The sequence below is a fragment of the Ascaphus truei genome, unplaced genomic scaffold, assembly GCF_040206685.1.
Source record: "Ascaphus truei isolate aAscTru1 unplaced genomic scaffold, aAscTru1.hap1 HAP1_SCAFFOLD_937, whole genome shotgun sequence".
Lineage (NCBI taxonomy): Eukaryota > Metazoa > Chordata > Amphibia > Anura > Ascaphidae > Ascaphus > Ascaphus truei.
Genome location: NW_027457276.1, coordinates 24,985 through 41,424, shown reverse-complemented (window position 1 = coordinate 41,424; position 16,440 = coordinate 24,985). Strand labels below are relative to the sequence as shown.

The 16,440-nt window shown below is 51.6% G+C and overlaps 1 protein-coding gene across 1 annotated transcript in view; it reads left to right on the top strand.

Moving 5' to 3' along the window:
• Nucleotides 1–16,440, top strand: part of LOC142486531 (RNA binding protein fox-1 homolog 2-like) — a 59,110-nt gene that overhangs the window by 23,953 nt on the left and 18,717 nt on the right. The window contains 6 exon segments of the mRNA XM_075585112.1: nt 666–800; nt 802–895; nt 2,127–2,269; nt 2,674–2,704; nt 2,707–2,726; nt 12,186–12,278. Coding sequence (XP_075441227.1) covers nt 666–800; nt 802–895; nt 2,127–2,269; nt 2,674–2,704; nt 2,707–2,726; nt 12,186–12,278 — 516 coding nt within the window.

The window sequence follows — 16,440 nt, the reverse complement described above, 5'->3', positions numbered from 1 at the left end:
CCTCTTCCTTAAAGTTACTTTTATGTCTGAAGCACTTATTCCCATGACCCGTTATTTATATTATCTGTTATTTATTTGATTACCCCGTGTATTACTGCTGTGAAGCGCTATGTACATTAATGGCGCTATATAAATAAAGACATACAATACAATGTATGCACCGTCCCTTCTACCCCTTGGTCTGACGCTTAGTCGGCATGAATCAATTGTTTGATATTCAGTGTGTATGTGTTTTATAATGTGTGTTAAATTGCAATAAATACAGCAATGTATATGTATTTTATAGTTAAAATATAGCATTTATAAGCTGTACAATATGTATTATTGTTATAATGCAGGGGTGCTCAGGTTTTCATGGTACCCCAGCTTCAGCACAGGTGGCTCACTCAGTACCAGCTTCGCACAGGTGGTGCAGTCAAAGACTGAGCCTCTGATTTTAGCCACCTGTGCTGAAGCAGGGATATCGGAACCTGTTGGAGGGGCTTGGGGACTGGAGTTGAGCCCCCTGTTATAATGCATACTAATGTTGGTGTTGAAGGACTGAAATTTGTTTAATGAGCCCAATTCCATGTTGGGTTCTTTAACAAGATGGTTTTTTTTTGTGGAGCTAAGAGGGATTGTCCCAAAGCTGCCAGTCATTAACCAACCCGTGCCTCCCTTTGCAGGGTAACCAGGAGCCGACCGCCACTCCTGACGCCATGGTGCAACCCTTCGCTGCCATCCCCTTCCCCCCGCCACCCCAGAACGGCCTGTCCACGGACTACGGGAGCCAACACACGCAGGAATTCGTGGCCCCTTCAAACCGAGCTCGGGCTGCCCCTGTACGGGGGAGGACAGAGCCTCGCAGAGCTCAGTGTCCCCGCAATCAGCACCGCCAACGCTTCCAGCACGGTGTGTACGGGGCGGCACCGGCGCCAGCCCAACATGCTCTCCCTCCTCTCTCATTCTCTCCCTCCTCTCTCTCATTCTCTCCCTCCTCTCTCTCTCTCATTCTCTCCCTCCTCTCTCTCATTCTCTCCCTCCTCTCTCTCTCTCATTCTCTCCCTCCTCTCTCTCATTCTCTCCCTCCTCTCTCTCATTCTCTCCCTCCTCTCTCATTCTCTCTCTCTCTCTCATTCTCTCCCTCCTCTCTCTCTCTCATTCTCTCGCTCTTATTCTCTCTCTCATTCTCTCCATCCTCTCTCTCTCTCATTCTCTAGCTCTTATTCTCTCCCTCCTCTCTCTCTCTCATTCTCTCCCTCCTCTCTCGCTCTCATTCTCTCCCTCCTCTCTCTCTCCTCTCTCATTCTCTCTCTCTCTCTCTCTCTCTCTCTCTCTCTCTCTCTCTCTCCCCCTCCTCTCTCTCTCTCTCTCTCTCTCTCTCATTCTCCCCCTCCTCTCTCTCTCTCCTCTCTCTCTCTCTCTCTCTCTCTCTCTCTCTCTCTCTCTCTCTCTCTCTCTCTCTCTCTCTCTCTCTCTCTCTCTCTCTCTCTCTCTCTCTCTCATTCTCTCTCATTCTCTCTCTCTCTCTCATTCTCTCTCTCTCATTCTCTCTCATTCTCTCTCTCTCTCTCTCTCATTCTCCCCCTCCTCTCTCTCTCATTCTCTCCTTCCTCCTCTCTCTCTCTCATTCTCTCCTTCCTCCTCTCTCTCTCTCTCATTCTCTCCTTCCTCCTCTCTCTTTCTCATTCTCTCATTCCTCCTCTCTCTCTCTCATTCTCTCCTTCCTCCTCTCTCTCTCATTCTCTCCTTCCTCCTCTCTCTCTCATACTCTCCTTCCTCCTCTCTCTCTCTCATTCTCTCTCTTTCTCCCTTGCTTTCTCTCTCTCCTTTCTCTCTCCCGCTGTCTTGCGCTCTCTTTCTCTCTTTTTCTCTCTACCGCTGCGGCTCTCGCTCTCCTCCCGCTGCGGCTCTCGCTCTCTCCCTTCTCGCTTTCACTTTCTTTCCTCTACAATATAGCTCCGCAGAATCAGTGAGCGGGAAACCCTATTACAGTATAATGATGAAATCTTTCAAACATAAAAAGACAGCTTCAACCCAGCGTTGTTACGGGAGCCATGTTACGGGCGCCATGTTACGGGCGCCATGTTACGGGAGCCATGTTGTCTGGTGGCGAGATTCAATGTCTCTTGTGTCTCTCTCCGCAGCAGACAGACGGAGCCAGACAGAGGGGCAGCAGCCTCAGATACAGAGCAGCGACAGCAATGAAACCAAGGCCACCCCGAAACGCCTCCACGTCTCCAACATCCCCTTCCGCTTCCGCGACCCCGACTTGCGCCAAATGTTTGGGGTGAGGTCCGCAGGCCCCGTGCGTTCGCTGCCATCCTGTTAGGGGTTTCCACCGGGGCAACTGACAGTCTTGGTGATTGGGACACGCGCCCGATGTACTCCGGAGGGAGAGACCTGCGGAGCCAGGAAGGAGATGAGAAGGGGCAAAATGAGCTGGGGCAGGGAGGGAGTGAAATGTGTTGGGGCAGAATGAGTAGGTGTGGAGAGTGCAGAATGGAAGGGGGCAGGGACAGAATGAGAGTGCAGGGGGGGGCAGAATGGGGAGGAGTGGGGGGACAGAATTAGGTGGGGCAGAATGAGAAGGGGCGGGGGCAGAAGGGTTAGGGTGGGCTATCGCTGCATTGGAACAGGTGTCTCTCCCCTTTTGATGAGTTGTATGAAACCTCTTCTCTTCCGTCTGTGCAGCAATTTGGCAAAATCCTTGACGTGGAAATCATATTAACGAGCGAGGCTCCAAGGTAAGCCGCTTCTGCCCTTGTATTTGTATTTCTTTTCATAACGGCTCGCTAGCAAAACGGGCTTCTCTGCCGCTTGGTCATCGCCTGCCGCAGCAAACGCAGGGTACAGACCTCCTGGCATAAAGGGGAAGGCTGTTTAGTTTCATTCACGTCTTGGCATTGTGTTTGAGGCACTGCAGGAGTTTGGTTACTCCTCGGGGTCAGATTTCGTGTAGTTATCCAAACTCCTGCAGTGCTTTAATGCACCTCCCCCACAGCAGCAGAAGCATCACCGTTCTGGCACATGTAAATTACATGAAGGGGTTAATCAGCTAGATTTGCATTTAACCCAAATTCTGCTGGTTGGACCCAATCTGTTGGTCAACCTTGTTGGGAGACGTCACCGATGGGGGGGGGGGGGGGGGGGAGAGGGAAGCGTTATTCCCATCCGCTCTGTATGGTTTAACGCCCGATCCGGAATAGCGTTCCCTGCCCATATTGCCCAGGAGGTGCTGTTTCCTGAATGCGTGCAGGGTCGGTAATGGGGGGCGGGGGGCTGCATTGGGAGCTCAGAACGGGGACGGCAGTTGGCCCTCCAGAAGACCAGATGTCTGGCTCCTTCTCAGCAGCTGAACACGAGGCAGGCACAATGCCCACAAATGGGCCATTTTTATTGCGTCAACGTTTCTACCCCTATTGCACATCTTCCTCAGGCCACACGTGGGATTCGTGGCCCGACGAAGGCCCACGATGGGACAGAAACTGATACCTTATTTACTGTTACATGGCAAAGGCATCTGCAGGTCTCGATTAACCCTTTTACTGCAGGATGGGTGTCTGCATTAGTTGGGTTTACCCATCTTCTCAGCACCTTCCTGTCTCCCTCGAATCTTTCTTAGCGGGGGTTTATCAGTGCACTCTCTCTTTTCCCTCTTACACAGGGAAATCATACAGGGAAAGGGGGGGGGGGGATTTGGCAGCCATTTTATTTCCCCTGGAGAGAGATTTAAACCCAGTAACTTTACCGTTAAGTACAGGGGCGGGTCCCCAGATGGGAAATAGTGCAGTTCCGTTCCAGTGCAAAAAAACACAAAAAGTAGTGGGGAGGGGGGAGGGGGGAGGGGTGGGGGGGAGGGGTTTGGGCGGCGCCCCTGCTTTCAATGACAGTGGAAGACTGATTAAGTATTGCTAAGTGAGGCTGAATCTCTGACTAATTGCCTTAATACCGGGAACAGGCTCAGAGAACAACAAATCGTGGTTTCTGTTCAGCTTCTCCTGATAGATAAGAGAAACCAAAGGAAGTTGTGGCTTTCTAGAGGCTTCTGGGTAAGGTTAAATAGACTTGTGTTTCTTGCACTGCTCTCACCACGTATTAAACCATTAGCCTCATAGCAAGTAGTGATGTGTGACCAGAGAGGGGTCGGGAGTGCAAGAATTAACCACTTCAATGTTAAGCACCAGTGTCTCAGACTTCAATGCAGCGTCACTACTGCATTTTATCATTACAATGCCATTTGGGGGGGGGGGGGGGGGTTGGATATGTGTTCTTTCAAGGTGTACAAAAATACTCCCAAAATATATAGTTACGGCAAAGCCGCGCTCTCATCCCCATTTTGCAGCGGAGTGCTTAATAATACTACCACTCGGCATAATGAAATAACTCCTATAAATCCGGGGTCTCAAACTCAGTCCTCAAGGGCCACCAACAGGGCAGCTTTTATGGATATCCCTGCTTCAGCACAGGTGGCTCAATTAGTGGCTCAGTCAAAGAGCCTCCTTCAGCACAGGTGGCTCAATCTCTGGCTCAGTCAAAGACTGAATCACTGATTGAGCCACCTGTGCTGAAGCAGAAATATCCATAAAAGCCGGCCTGTTGGTGGCCCTTGATGACTGAGTTTGAGACCCCTGCTCTAAATCTTTCCACAAGTTACCCCCCCCCCCCCTCTCCCTTTACGCACACACCACACTGCTCCCCTAACTGTTATAGGACTGCAGTCCTGGCAGAACATCTGCACGAGCGCTGAGGAAAGTGCATTGTGGTCTGGATTAGATCACCACTGGAAGGATGGAGAACTCCTATTAAGGATTTCATGATGTGTGATGTGCTGGGGGAGCGGCTAGGGGTGACTGCAGAAGGAGACCAGGCAGCTGCAAATGGCGTGTTTTGTGGGATGCCAAGGCCTGATGGGTACACAGGGGCAACTTATCCCTGTACCATCAAAATATAAACATATAACCAAACACCCCACCCCCATACCCCTCAAAACAAGGTTAATGTCACACATCCACCTTTCCTTCCCCTCTATCTTTTTCTTCTCTCCTCAGCCCCTTTCTCCGCTTCAGCAGTTATTTTAACACTAAAAGCATTGACAAATCCAAAACGATACCATGTCCAAAAAAAAGATTGCTGTGTCGCCATAGCGACCACCAATTTATGAACTTGAGCGGGAGGGCAGCCATCTTGAAATACCTCACAGATGCAATTGCCTTGCTAAGGATTTGTTATTTTTTTTATTTTATTTTTTTACATCTGTTTAAAGTTTTGTGGTAAAGCCTCCAAAACGTGCCCTCGAATCCTGCCTCCCTGTTCTGACCTCTATAAAAGGGAATTGCTTGTTTCTGCCACACTTGTTATCCGTCTGTCAGTTTCTCAGGAAGAGTGTTATTCTGGTTTCTAGCAAAACGTTAAAAGATACGGCGCGGCCAACTCCAACAGGTCAGGTTCTAAGGATATCCCTGCTTCAGCACAGGTGGCTCAATCAGTGGCTGTCATTGACTGCACCGCCTGTGCTGAAGCAGGAATATCCCTAATACCCGGCCTGTTGGTGGCCCTTGAGGACTGGAGTTGGCCGCCCCTGCGTTAAATTAACATGCAATTGATTGACGCGGTTAGATTTTAATACACATTTAATTTCATGTGCTTCTGCTTTTTTTCCACAGCTGGTTTAATTTAACAAGTTTAACCTCACGCTCCTGTTTGATTATAATTTTTTTTTTTTTTCTTTCTGGAAACATGTCAGGGACGAGAACAAGATTTTCAGTACGTGGCAGTTTGATCCGTTCCAGGTTTCACTGCAAGCGAATGTTGAGCAGATTGTAAAAGCTGGAACGGATCAAACTGCTGCCTGCTGGGAGCTTTGATTATAACTGCGTTTTTACACCATCAGCTGTGTGTGTGTATAAAGTTTGGTGTAAAATTGTGTCACTGGTTGGTGTCTGAGGCGTCACTTCCTGTCTGAACAATTGGTGCAGCAATGTCTGTTCCCCGTATATATTCAATTAAAAAATTGACCAGCGTTTCTGTCACTATATATCCTTGCCAGTTGGAAAGCCCTTAATAGCGCCTCCCTACTTTTTATTTCTTTACGTTTAACGAGCTCTTTTCACGAGGAGACATTTGCTTCTGGAATTTTTCAGGCACTGAAGGGGGCAGCCATTTTGAATTTTCCACAGACGCCAATTCAGAGGCTATTAATGCTGTCCATTTTAGGATTTCTGCAACGCTAAGCTGGTTTATTCAATCACTTCCCACCCCACATTGAATATGAAGGCAGTGGCAGTTCATGTTATGTTCATTAATGCTACCCTGTATGTGTCGTGCTCCCGATTAAATGACGGCTTTGGTTACTGTTTGCTCTTTGTCTAAGGCCTCTTTAAATTTGTTATGACCCAACCCCCCCCCCCCCTGGGTTTTATGAAGAGTTCAGTACTTTGTCATGACACAAACCTCTGAAATTATTGCAAGTTATAAAGCACGGCGAATCACAGAAATGTGTAGGGATTGTTGCTTAAACCCCCAGCGTTGCAGGCCTCTTATTGCGAAGAGTTAAAATAAACGCCCACCTGGTTTTTTTGTTTTTTTTTAAACTTTAATTGACTTTTGGATTAATTCCCAAACTGCCCAATTTTGTCTATAAAAGGGTATTGAATCCAACTCCGCTGCTTGTTAATGTTGTGTTATATAAGAGAGAGCAGGAGGGCTCATTTAAAAGTACTGTATATGGGGTTTTTTTTTTTCCTCTTGCTGTAAAACAGCATTTTTTTTTTTAAATATAACTATAAGGTTTGTGCAGCGGAGTATGAAACGGGGACGAGATCCCAAAGGATGTCGCAAACGCAGCTTAACTAACAGGATTTTAATGTTGGATAACAGCAAATCTACGCTTCTCCCCCCCTCCCCCTCCCCCTCCCCTTCACACACCAAAGAAAGGAAAAATATTCAACTTTTCATTTAGGATATATATATTTATTTATTACTCCTATAATACTTATTTAGCATTTCTGTAAAAAGTACATTTTTAGCAATGAATATGGCATCCTTAGCGTGTGCAGAAGACGTTTTTGTTGGTTACATCGCCCCTTTATCCTGATGACAATGTTTCTGCTTGGGAGGAGGCCTCACGAACCTGTTACATGTGCGTTAGCGCCTCTTGTTCTCGCCGCCTTGGAGCCGCCATGTCCCCCACAGAAGATTATGTGAGTGTAACGCGTATAATGTTCGTACCTTGCCCAGTGAGCCGGCTTCTGAGGCTACCTTGGTAATAATCTTTCAACTGCTCTGGGGCGAGCTCCATTTTAACCTCCCTTAACCCTTTGACTGCCGGAGTGAGCCGCAGCGCTCAACGGGTTAAGTGTCCAGGAGGCGCTCTGCGGTGCTGCGATCACATGCTCACCGTTTGTCCAGAGGAGCTGGAGCACCCCATTGCACCTATAAATATCTCTCGTTCTTTGTAAGTTTGGGCCCAATACCTTTTGCTGAGCACAGAAGGCCGGACACGGTCACTGCAGTATACAGAAGGCCGGACGCGGTCACTGCAGTATACAGAAGGCCGGACGCGGTCACTGCAGTATACAGAAGGCCGGACGCGGTCACTGCAGTATACAGAAGGCCGGACGCGGTCACTGCAGTATACAGAAGGCCGGACGCGGTCACTGCAGTATACAGAAGGCCGGACACGGTCACTGCAGTATACAGAAGGCCGGACGCGGTCACTGCAGTATACAGAAGGCCGGACGCGGTCACTGCAGTATACAGAAGGCCGGACGCGGTCACTGCAGTATACAGAAGGCCGGACGCGGTCACTGCAGTATACAGAAGGCCGGACACGGTCACTGCAGTATACAGAAGGCCGGACACGGTCAGTGCAGTATACAGAAGGCCGGACACGGTCACTGCAGTATACAGAAGGCCGGACACGGTCAGTGCAGTATACAGAAGACCGGACACGGTCACTGCAGTATACAGAAGACCGGACACGGTCAGTGCAGTATACAGAAGGCCGGAGACGGTCAGTGCAGTATACAGAAGACCAGACACGGTCACTGCAGTATACAGAAGGCCGGACACGGTCACTGCAGTATACAGAAGGCCGGAGACGGTCAGTGCAGTATACAGAAGACCGGACACGGTCACTGCAGTATACAGAAGGCCGGAGACGGTCACTGCAGTATACAGAAGGCCGGAGACGGTCAGTGCAGTATACAGAAGGCCGGACACGGTCAGTGCAGTATACAGAAGGCCGGACACGGTCAGTGCAGTATACAGAAGGCCGGAGACGGTCAGTGCAGTATACAGAAGGCCGGAGACGGTCAGTGCAGTATACAGAAGGCCGGAGACGGTCAGTGCAGTATACAGAAGGCCGGAGACGGTCAGTGCAGTATACAGGATAACTGGGAATGTAGCTTTACTGGGGACATCATCATCATCATCATCATCTGAGGTTTGTTTAAAAAAAAATGCAAATTATTTTCCAATATCCATGAAAACGCCCCCAAAAAAGTGTGTGTAATATCCATGAATCCTTTCCGGCTGGGTCTTTGCGACATGCTTTGGGTCTCAGGAGAGGGATGTCTGTATACCATGTGCTGTGTTTCTGCTCATTATTTGATTTCTGATTTGTTTTTTTTGTTTTTATTTTGCGTTCTTATTTGTGTTTTTTTTATAACGTTTTGTATTCTGAACAGTCCATAGGAGGCGGCAAAACCCTTCTCCGTTAAAAATTAACCCTTTACAGTTTGATGGTAAATTTTTACTTTCTCAGACAGGGAACATACACGTCCCTTACTTCCTTTTTATTTTGTTTTCTCCTCTTCCTTTCTTTTTATTTTCCGCTTTATTTCATGATTTCCGTTTCGACACATTTCTCGTTCATATTGTCCCCTGTAATCTCCAGCTGAAGGCCGGTCTGACGGGGGTGAATGTGGGGAACGAGGGATTTCAACCCACTGTAAATCATAACGTCTGCAAAGAGCAGCTGTTTGAGGTCCCGTTTCAAAAGTAGCAGTACTGCGCATAGCCGAGTCCTGTGGGCGGCCCACTTGGGGGGAAAATAGATGAGTGGAGTTTGAGCTATTATACACACAAGGTACAATCCCAAAATGTTTCCGGGAAGGTCGGCATGGTTTGCACAGTGTGCGTCTGGTTAAACTCCGAGTGAAGCCTTGCACGGGGCTGAAGATAAGGCCACGGGTGGGCAACTCCAGTCCTCAAGGGCCACCAAAATGTCAGGATTTAAGGATAATCCTGCTTCAGCGCAGGTGGCTCAGTCGTTGACGGAGCCACTGATTGAGCCACTTGTAGCAGGGATATCCTTAAAAGCCTGACCTGCTGGTGGCCCTTGTGCCCTGGAGCTGGCCGCCCCTGCTTTAGTACAGCGGGGCCACAAGTCACAGTGATAGGACCTCATAATTACTAGACAAACAACGGACAAAACAAAAGTAACACATCACCTCTCATTTTGAGGAGCGACAAACAGTCGGATTACCCAAAGACATTGGGTAAAGATCGTATATAAAAAAAACTTCCAAATCATTGGGTTGAGCGTAGAAATGTTACGTTAAATTTGTATTTTTTTTATTTAATGTACTTAAACTTGTCCAGTGTATATATATTTTTTTATGGTGTCAATCAGACTTATTTAACCTATTAAACAGGCCAGTGTTTTTCCTTTACTTGGGAGGACCTCGTTAATTCTCACTTAACCATCCTTGGATGGGCACGGGACCAGGAAGCTTATGTGCTCCCCACACACAGCCCCACTCCCACCCGATCCTCCCAGTCTGGAGCGTCCCCACTCCCACCAGATCCTCCCAGTCCGGAGCGTCCCCACTCCCACCCGATCCTCCCAGTCCGGAGCGTCCCCACTCCCACCCGATCCTCCCAGTCCGGAGCGTCCCCACTCCCACCCGATCCTCCCAGTCCGGAGCGTCCCCACTCCCACCCGATCCTCCCAGTCCGGAGCGTCCCCACTCCCACCCGATCCTCCCAGTCCGGAGCGTCCCCACTCCCACCCGATCCTCCCAGTCCGGAGCGTCCCCACTCCCACCCGATCCTCCCAGTCCGGAGCGTCCCCACTCCCACCCGATCCTCCCAGTCTGGAGCGTCCCCACTCCCACCCGATCCTCCCAGTCTGGAGCGTCCCCACTCCCACCCGATCCTCCCAGTCTGGAGCGTCCCCACTCCCACCCGATCCTCCCAGTCCGGAGCGTCCCCACTCCCACCCGATCCTCCCAGTCCGGAGCGTCCCCACTCCCACCCGATCCTCCCAGTCCGGAGCGTCCCCACTCCCACCCGATCCTCCCAGTCCGGAGCGTCCCCACTCCCACCCGATCTTCCCAGTCCGGAGCGTCCCCACTCCCACCCGATCCTCCCAGTCCAGTCTGGAGCGTCCCCACTCCCACCCGATCCTCCCAGTCCGGAGCGTCCCCACTCCCACCCGATCCTCCCAGTCCGGAGCGTCCCCATTCCCACCCGATCCTCCCAGTCCGGAGCGTCCCCACTCCCACCCGATCCTCCCAGTCCAGTGTGGAGCGTCTGCCCTGCAGAATATCTGGAGGAGATGCATGGGCTCCGTTCCTGTTTGTCTGGCTCTGTTTAATCTCTGCAGTTTCCATTACCTCAGACCCCTGACACTCCATGATGACCGTGCTCCCATGGTCATCTCTCTCTCTCTCTCTCCCCCCGAGGTACAGCGAGGAGAAAGAAGGGCTCTGCACACGTTCCCACATCTGTCAGGGCATGTCCTGCATTATTTAGTTACTCTCTAATAGCCTGCAACCCCTAGATCCTTACACTGTGACATGATAATGCAATCCTGGTAGTTTCATATGGGTTGTCACACTGGACATGCCTCTGCAGTGCACCTTTTCACGGGACTATTAAAAAGAAAACAAACAACACCTCATCGCCACAAGACATCCTCCCACCGGGTGTTCTTACCATCGATTAACACTTTTCGGGGCCAGAGGGGCATTGCTGGCCCATCATGGCAGTGAAAGGGTTGAAAAGCAGCTAGCCAAGCCCCCAATCATGTACCTAAAGCTGTCAACATCGCTGGCTTTGACGTCCCATCACATAAGGTGACAGATATTAGATTGTTAGCTCTGTAGGGCAGAGTTGCACGCCAAAAGCTTCGTAGAGCAATACCTTTTAACGACCACTAGAAGTCGCCAAATGTGCGGTTTCCATCGTGGATCCTTAACACGGTTATTGTGCCACGGCTCTGGGGTGCAGCTCTGCTTCTATTCCGATCAAGTCGGGGGGCCCACCCAAGGTCATTGATGCAAAGCAGAACATGTATGGAGAGTTTTCAGGCTATTCCTCTATAGTTTTGGGTAGATCGTAGGAACAACGGCTCCTTTTTATATGCGATGAAGCCAGCTTCCCCTTGCTAGGGAAGTTGTAAGCTCCAATCCATTGAGTGGGCTCTGTAGGTGCTACAGCGAGATAGGGACACGGACAGAAGTTCAGGGGTGGCCATCTCCAGTCCTCAAGGGCCACCAACCAGTCAGGTTTTAAGGATATCCCTGCTTCAGCACAGGTGGCTCCATCATCCTGTGTCCCTTGATGAGTGGAGCTGGCCACCCCTGATGCAGTAGCTCGGTAATCGCTTTGCGGGCGTGCCGATACATAGAACACCAGCCTGTGGAATGCCTGTGACCCACCACACTTCCCGATCAGCCGGTCTTTTGTTGCACTTGGTAAGCGATATGCCTGGCGCCCGCAGATCTGGAGGTAGCCGGCACCGTACCGTGCACCGTCAGCATCTCAGAGAGTCGCTGTTAAATGGCTTTGGTTACGTTTCATTTCCCACTATTCATCCATTTGTGTTTGTTTCTCTTTTTCTTCTTTTCTTCGTTCCCCCCCTCCCCCCCCCCCCCCGAGGTCTCCCTGCTCCTCTCACTCCCCCCTTCACACTGCATGCGTCTGAGCAGCATCGATATGACAAATTAGTGCTCTGTGTCTTCCGAACTTTCACTGTCGCCAATGAGTTAAACAAAAATAATAAAAACCTGACGTTTTTGTTTCATTTTATTTGGTTTGGTTTTCTTGCCCTTTTTATTTTAAGTTCTGATTCTGGCTCTCTGGCGGCTGATGTTTTCTCGTGCCCCCCCACCCCCCTCTCCGTTCCCCCCTTCTCTCTCTTTCTCCCCCCTTCCCTTCTCTAATGATTTGCATGTATGTCTTCCCTTTGCACGCAGGGTTTTGGTTTTGTAACATTTGAAACTAGCGCGGATGCTGACCGGGCCCGGGAGAAATTGCACAGCACGGTGATTGAGGGGCGAAAAATCGAGGTGCATGTCTTTACCTGAAACTGAAAGATTGCCGAATGCCGGCAGCTGCACCCGTCCCCCCTATCTCCTCCTTTCCCTCCTCCTCCTCACCCATCAGATCCCTGACCGCCCTCCGTCCCAGTCTGTCGCTCTCTTGTCTGAGGTTGAGCGGTGTTCTGAACCTCTTTACCCCCCGGGCATGTGCTTGGCTTTTTGTTCCTGGCTCATGTGTTTAGCTGCTCTCTTGTTATCCCATCTCCCCTGTGTGCTCCTGTGCTCCCTGGGGTGTGTGCTCCTGTGCTCCCTGGGGTGTGCGCTCCTGTGCTCCCTGGCGTGTGTGCTGCTGGACACTCTGGCTTCTGTGTGCGCTCTTAGGGTTTGCTTGCTTATATGGTGTGTGAACCTGGTCCTTACTACGGTTTCTTGTTTACATGTTTCTCTCTTCCCCTCTTCTTTCTCTCTCTCTCTCTCTCACTCTCTTCTTTTCTCTCTCTCCCCTCTTTTCTCTCTCTCTCTCTCTCTCTCTCTCTCTCTCTCTCTCTCTCCTTTCTCTCCCCCTCTTCTTTCCTCTTTCTCTCTCCCCCTCCTCTTTTCTCACTCCCCCCCCCCCCTTCTCCTTACTTGCTGTTTACCTCACTGGCTTGCTTATTTACCTGCCCTTTCTTTTAATCCTCCTCTTCCTTTGGCCCCTGATTCACTTGATATTTTCCGGTTGTTCTAAATCCCTCTTTCTTGTATAACTGCACTCTTTCTTTTGCTCCTTCCCTCTCTCACTAACTTCTCCCCTCTATCTCTTCTAACCTCTGTTTCTCCCGCCCATCTCTCTCTCTTCCCCCATATCTCTCTCTCCCCCCCCCCCCACATCTCTCACTTCCCCCCATCTCTCTCTCTGCCCCATCTCTCTCTCTGCCCCATCTCTCTCTCTGCCCCATCTCTCTCTCTCCCCCATCTCTCTCTATCCCCCTCATCTCTCTCTCTTCCCCCCCCCCATCTCTCTCTCTTCCCCCCCATCTCTCTTTTTCTCTTCCCCCCCCATCTCTCTCTATCCCCCCATCTCTCTCTCTCTTCCCCCCATCTCTCTCTCTCTTTCCCCCATCTCTCTCTCTCTTTCCCCCATCTCTCTCTCTCTCTCTCTCTCCCCCCCCCCCCGTCTCCTCTCTCTCCCCCCCCCGTCTCCTCTCTCTCTCCCCCCCCCCGTCTCCTCTCTCTCTCCCCCCCCCCCGTCTCCTCTCTCTCTCCCCCCCCCCATCTCCTCTCTCCTCCCCCCCCCCCGTCTCCTCTCTCTCTCCCCCCCCCCCGTCTCCTCTCTTCCCCCCCCCCCCCGTCTCCTCTCTCCCCCCCCCCCCCCGTCTCCTCTCTCCCCTCTCTCTGTCTGGCTCCCCATTGAAATCTGACTGCTTTATTTTGCTTTGTTCTGTCATGTTGTTACTTTTATTTGATAGAAGATCTGTAGATATATATGTGAGTGAGGGTCCTGTAACCCGCATGCCCCTTTACTCACCACTGATACCTGTTTACTGGTTGTTTTTGCTTCATTGAGAAAACATTCCTTTCTGTTTTTGAGGGGGGGTCACAGGGGATGGGGGGGGTTTGTAGAGGGGAGGGGAGCGCGTGAGGCGTGGGTTCCTATCTTTGTGCCACTTCCGGGTGGCTCCTTTTTCTGCGTGTGCCCCCTCTTCCTTTCCATCCTCTCTTGTTTGATCCCTCACCCTAATTCTCCCCCCACATTCCCCCCTGCCTCTGCTTTATAAGTGCCCCTCTGCTTCTCCCCTTCCCTCCTCACCGTGGTGTCTGTGCACATCACGCCCTGCTCCTCATACACGTACAGAGACCCCCGCAGGGCCTATACCGTACAGAGACCCACTCTGCTACATGTACAGAGACCCCCGCAGGGCCTATACACTGCTATACGTACAGAGACCCCCGCAGGGCCTATACTCTGCTACATGTACAGAGACCCCCGCAGGCCTATACACTGCTATACGTACAGAGACCCCCGCAGGGCCTATACTCTGCTACATGTACAGAGACCCCCGCAGGGCCTATACACTGCTATACGTACAGAGACCCCCGCAGGGCCTATACTCTGCTACATGTACAGAGACCCCCGCAGGCCTATACACTGCTATACGTACAGAGACCCCCGCAGGGCCTATACTCTGCTACATGTACAGAGACCCCCGCAGGGCCTATACACTGCTATACGTACAGAGACCCCCGCAGGGCCTATACTCTGCTACATGTACAGAGACCCCCGCAGGCCTATACACTGCTATACGTACAGAGACCCCCGCAGGGCCTATACTCTGCTACATGTACAGAGACCCCCGCAGGCCTATACACTGCTATACGTACAGAGACCCCCGCAGGGCCTATACTCTGCTACATGTACAGAGACCCCCGCAGGGCCTATACTCTGCTACATGTACAGAGACCCCCGCAGGCCTATACTCTGCTATACGTACAGAGACCCCCGCAGGGCCTCTACTCTGCTATACGTACAGAGACCCCCGCAGGGCCTAGACACTAGGGCCTAGACACTGCTACACGTACAGAGACCCCCGCAGGCCTATACACTACTACACGTACAGAGACCCCCGCAGGGCTATACACTGCTACACGTACAGAGACCCCCGCAGGGCTATACACTGCTACACGTACAGAGACACCCGCAGGGCTATACTCTGCTACATGTACAGAGACACCCGCAGGCCTATACTCTGCTACATGTACAGAGACCCCCGCAGGGCCTATACTCTGCTATACGTACAGAGACCCCCGCAGGGCCTCTACTCTGCTATACGTACAGAGACCCCCGCAGGGCCTAGACACTAGGGCCTAGACACTGCTACACGTACAGAGACCCCCGCAGGCCTATACACTACTACACGTACAGAGACCCCCGCAGGGCTATACACTGCTACACGTACAGAGACCCCCGCAGGGCTATACACTGCTACACATACAGAGACCCCCGCAGGGCTATACACTGGTACGCGTACAGAGTCCCCCGCAGGGCTATACACTGGTACACGTACAGAGTCCCCCGCAGGGCTATACACTGGTACACGTACAGAGACCCCCGCAGGGCTATACACTGCTACACGTACAGAGACCCCCGCAGGGCCTAGACACTAGGGCCTAGACACTGGTACACGTACAGAGACCCCCGCAGGGCTATACACTGCTACACGTACAGAGACCCCCGCAGGGCTATACACTGGTACACGTACAGAGTCCCCCGCAGGGCTATACACTGCTATACGTACAGAGACCCCCGCAGGGCTATACACTGCTATATGTACAGAGACCCCCGCAGGGCTATACACTGCTACACGTACAGAGACCCCCGCAGGGCTATACACTGCTACACGTACAGAGACCCCCGCAGGGCTATACACTGCTACACGTACAGAGACCCCCGCAGGGCTATACACTGCTACACGTACAGAGACCCCCGCAGGGCTATACACTGCTACACGTACAGAGACCCCCGCAGGGCTATACACTGCTACACGTACAGAGACCCCCGCAGGGCTATACACTGCTACACGTACAGAGACCCCCGCAGGGCTATACACTGCTACACGTACAGAGACCCCCGCAGGGCTATACACTGCTATACGTACAGAGACCCCCGCAGGGCTATACTCTGCTACACGTAGCAGAGACCCCCGCAGGGCTATACTCTGCTACACGTACAGAGACCCCCGCAGGGCTATACACTGCTATACGTACAGAGACCCCCGCAGATTCAATACAAAATTATCTCACCAGCAGCTAAAGTCACGGGGTTCACACACCTTTGCCAAGGCTGCCAAGTTGTTGGTGCTACCTAGCCTAATGACTTACAAGGTCCGTTTTCAGTATGAGGTGAAGCTGCTTCCCGGTGCTGGAGAAGAGATCCGCTCCAGTGATCGGCACAGACGTGTTCCCCGGCCGCGGCATGCCGCCTCCCCGCATACTGAATAAGGGCGGACGGTGCCTGTGTGGTGATGATCACAGGGCAGATACCTACTGTATGCAGCAGGTAGGGCTCTGGTAACCCCTTCTCTGCCAGAGGTCTGGAAGGGGGGTTCAAAGCCTTAATCCCACAGCAAACCCACTCTGAAGGATCCCGGGCCCCTGCCAGGCTGGTATCTTTCGGGCAGTCCTCCCACGTGGCACTGCAGCACAGAGCCCT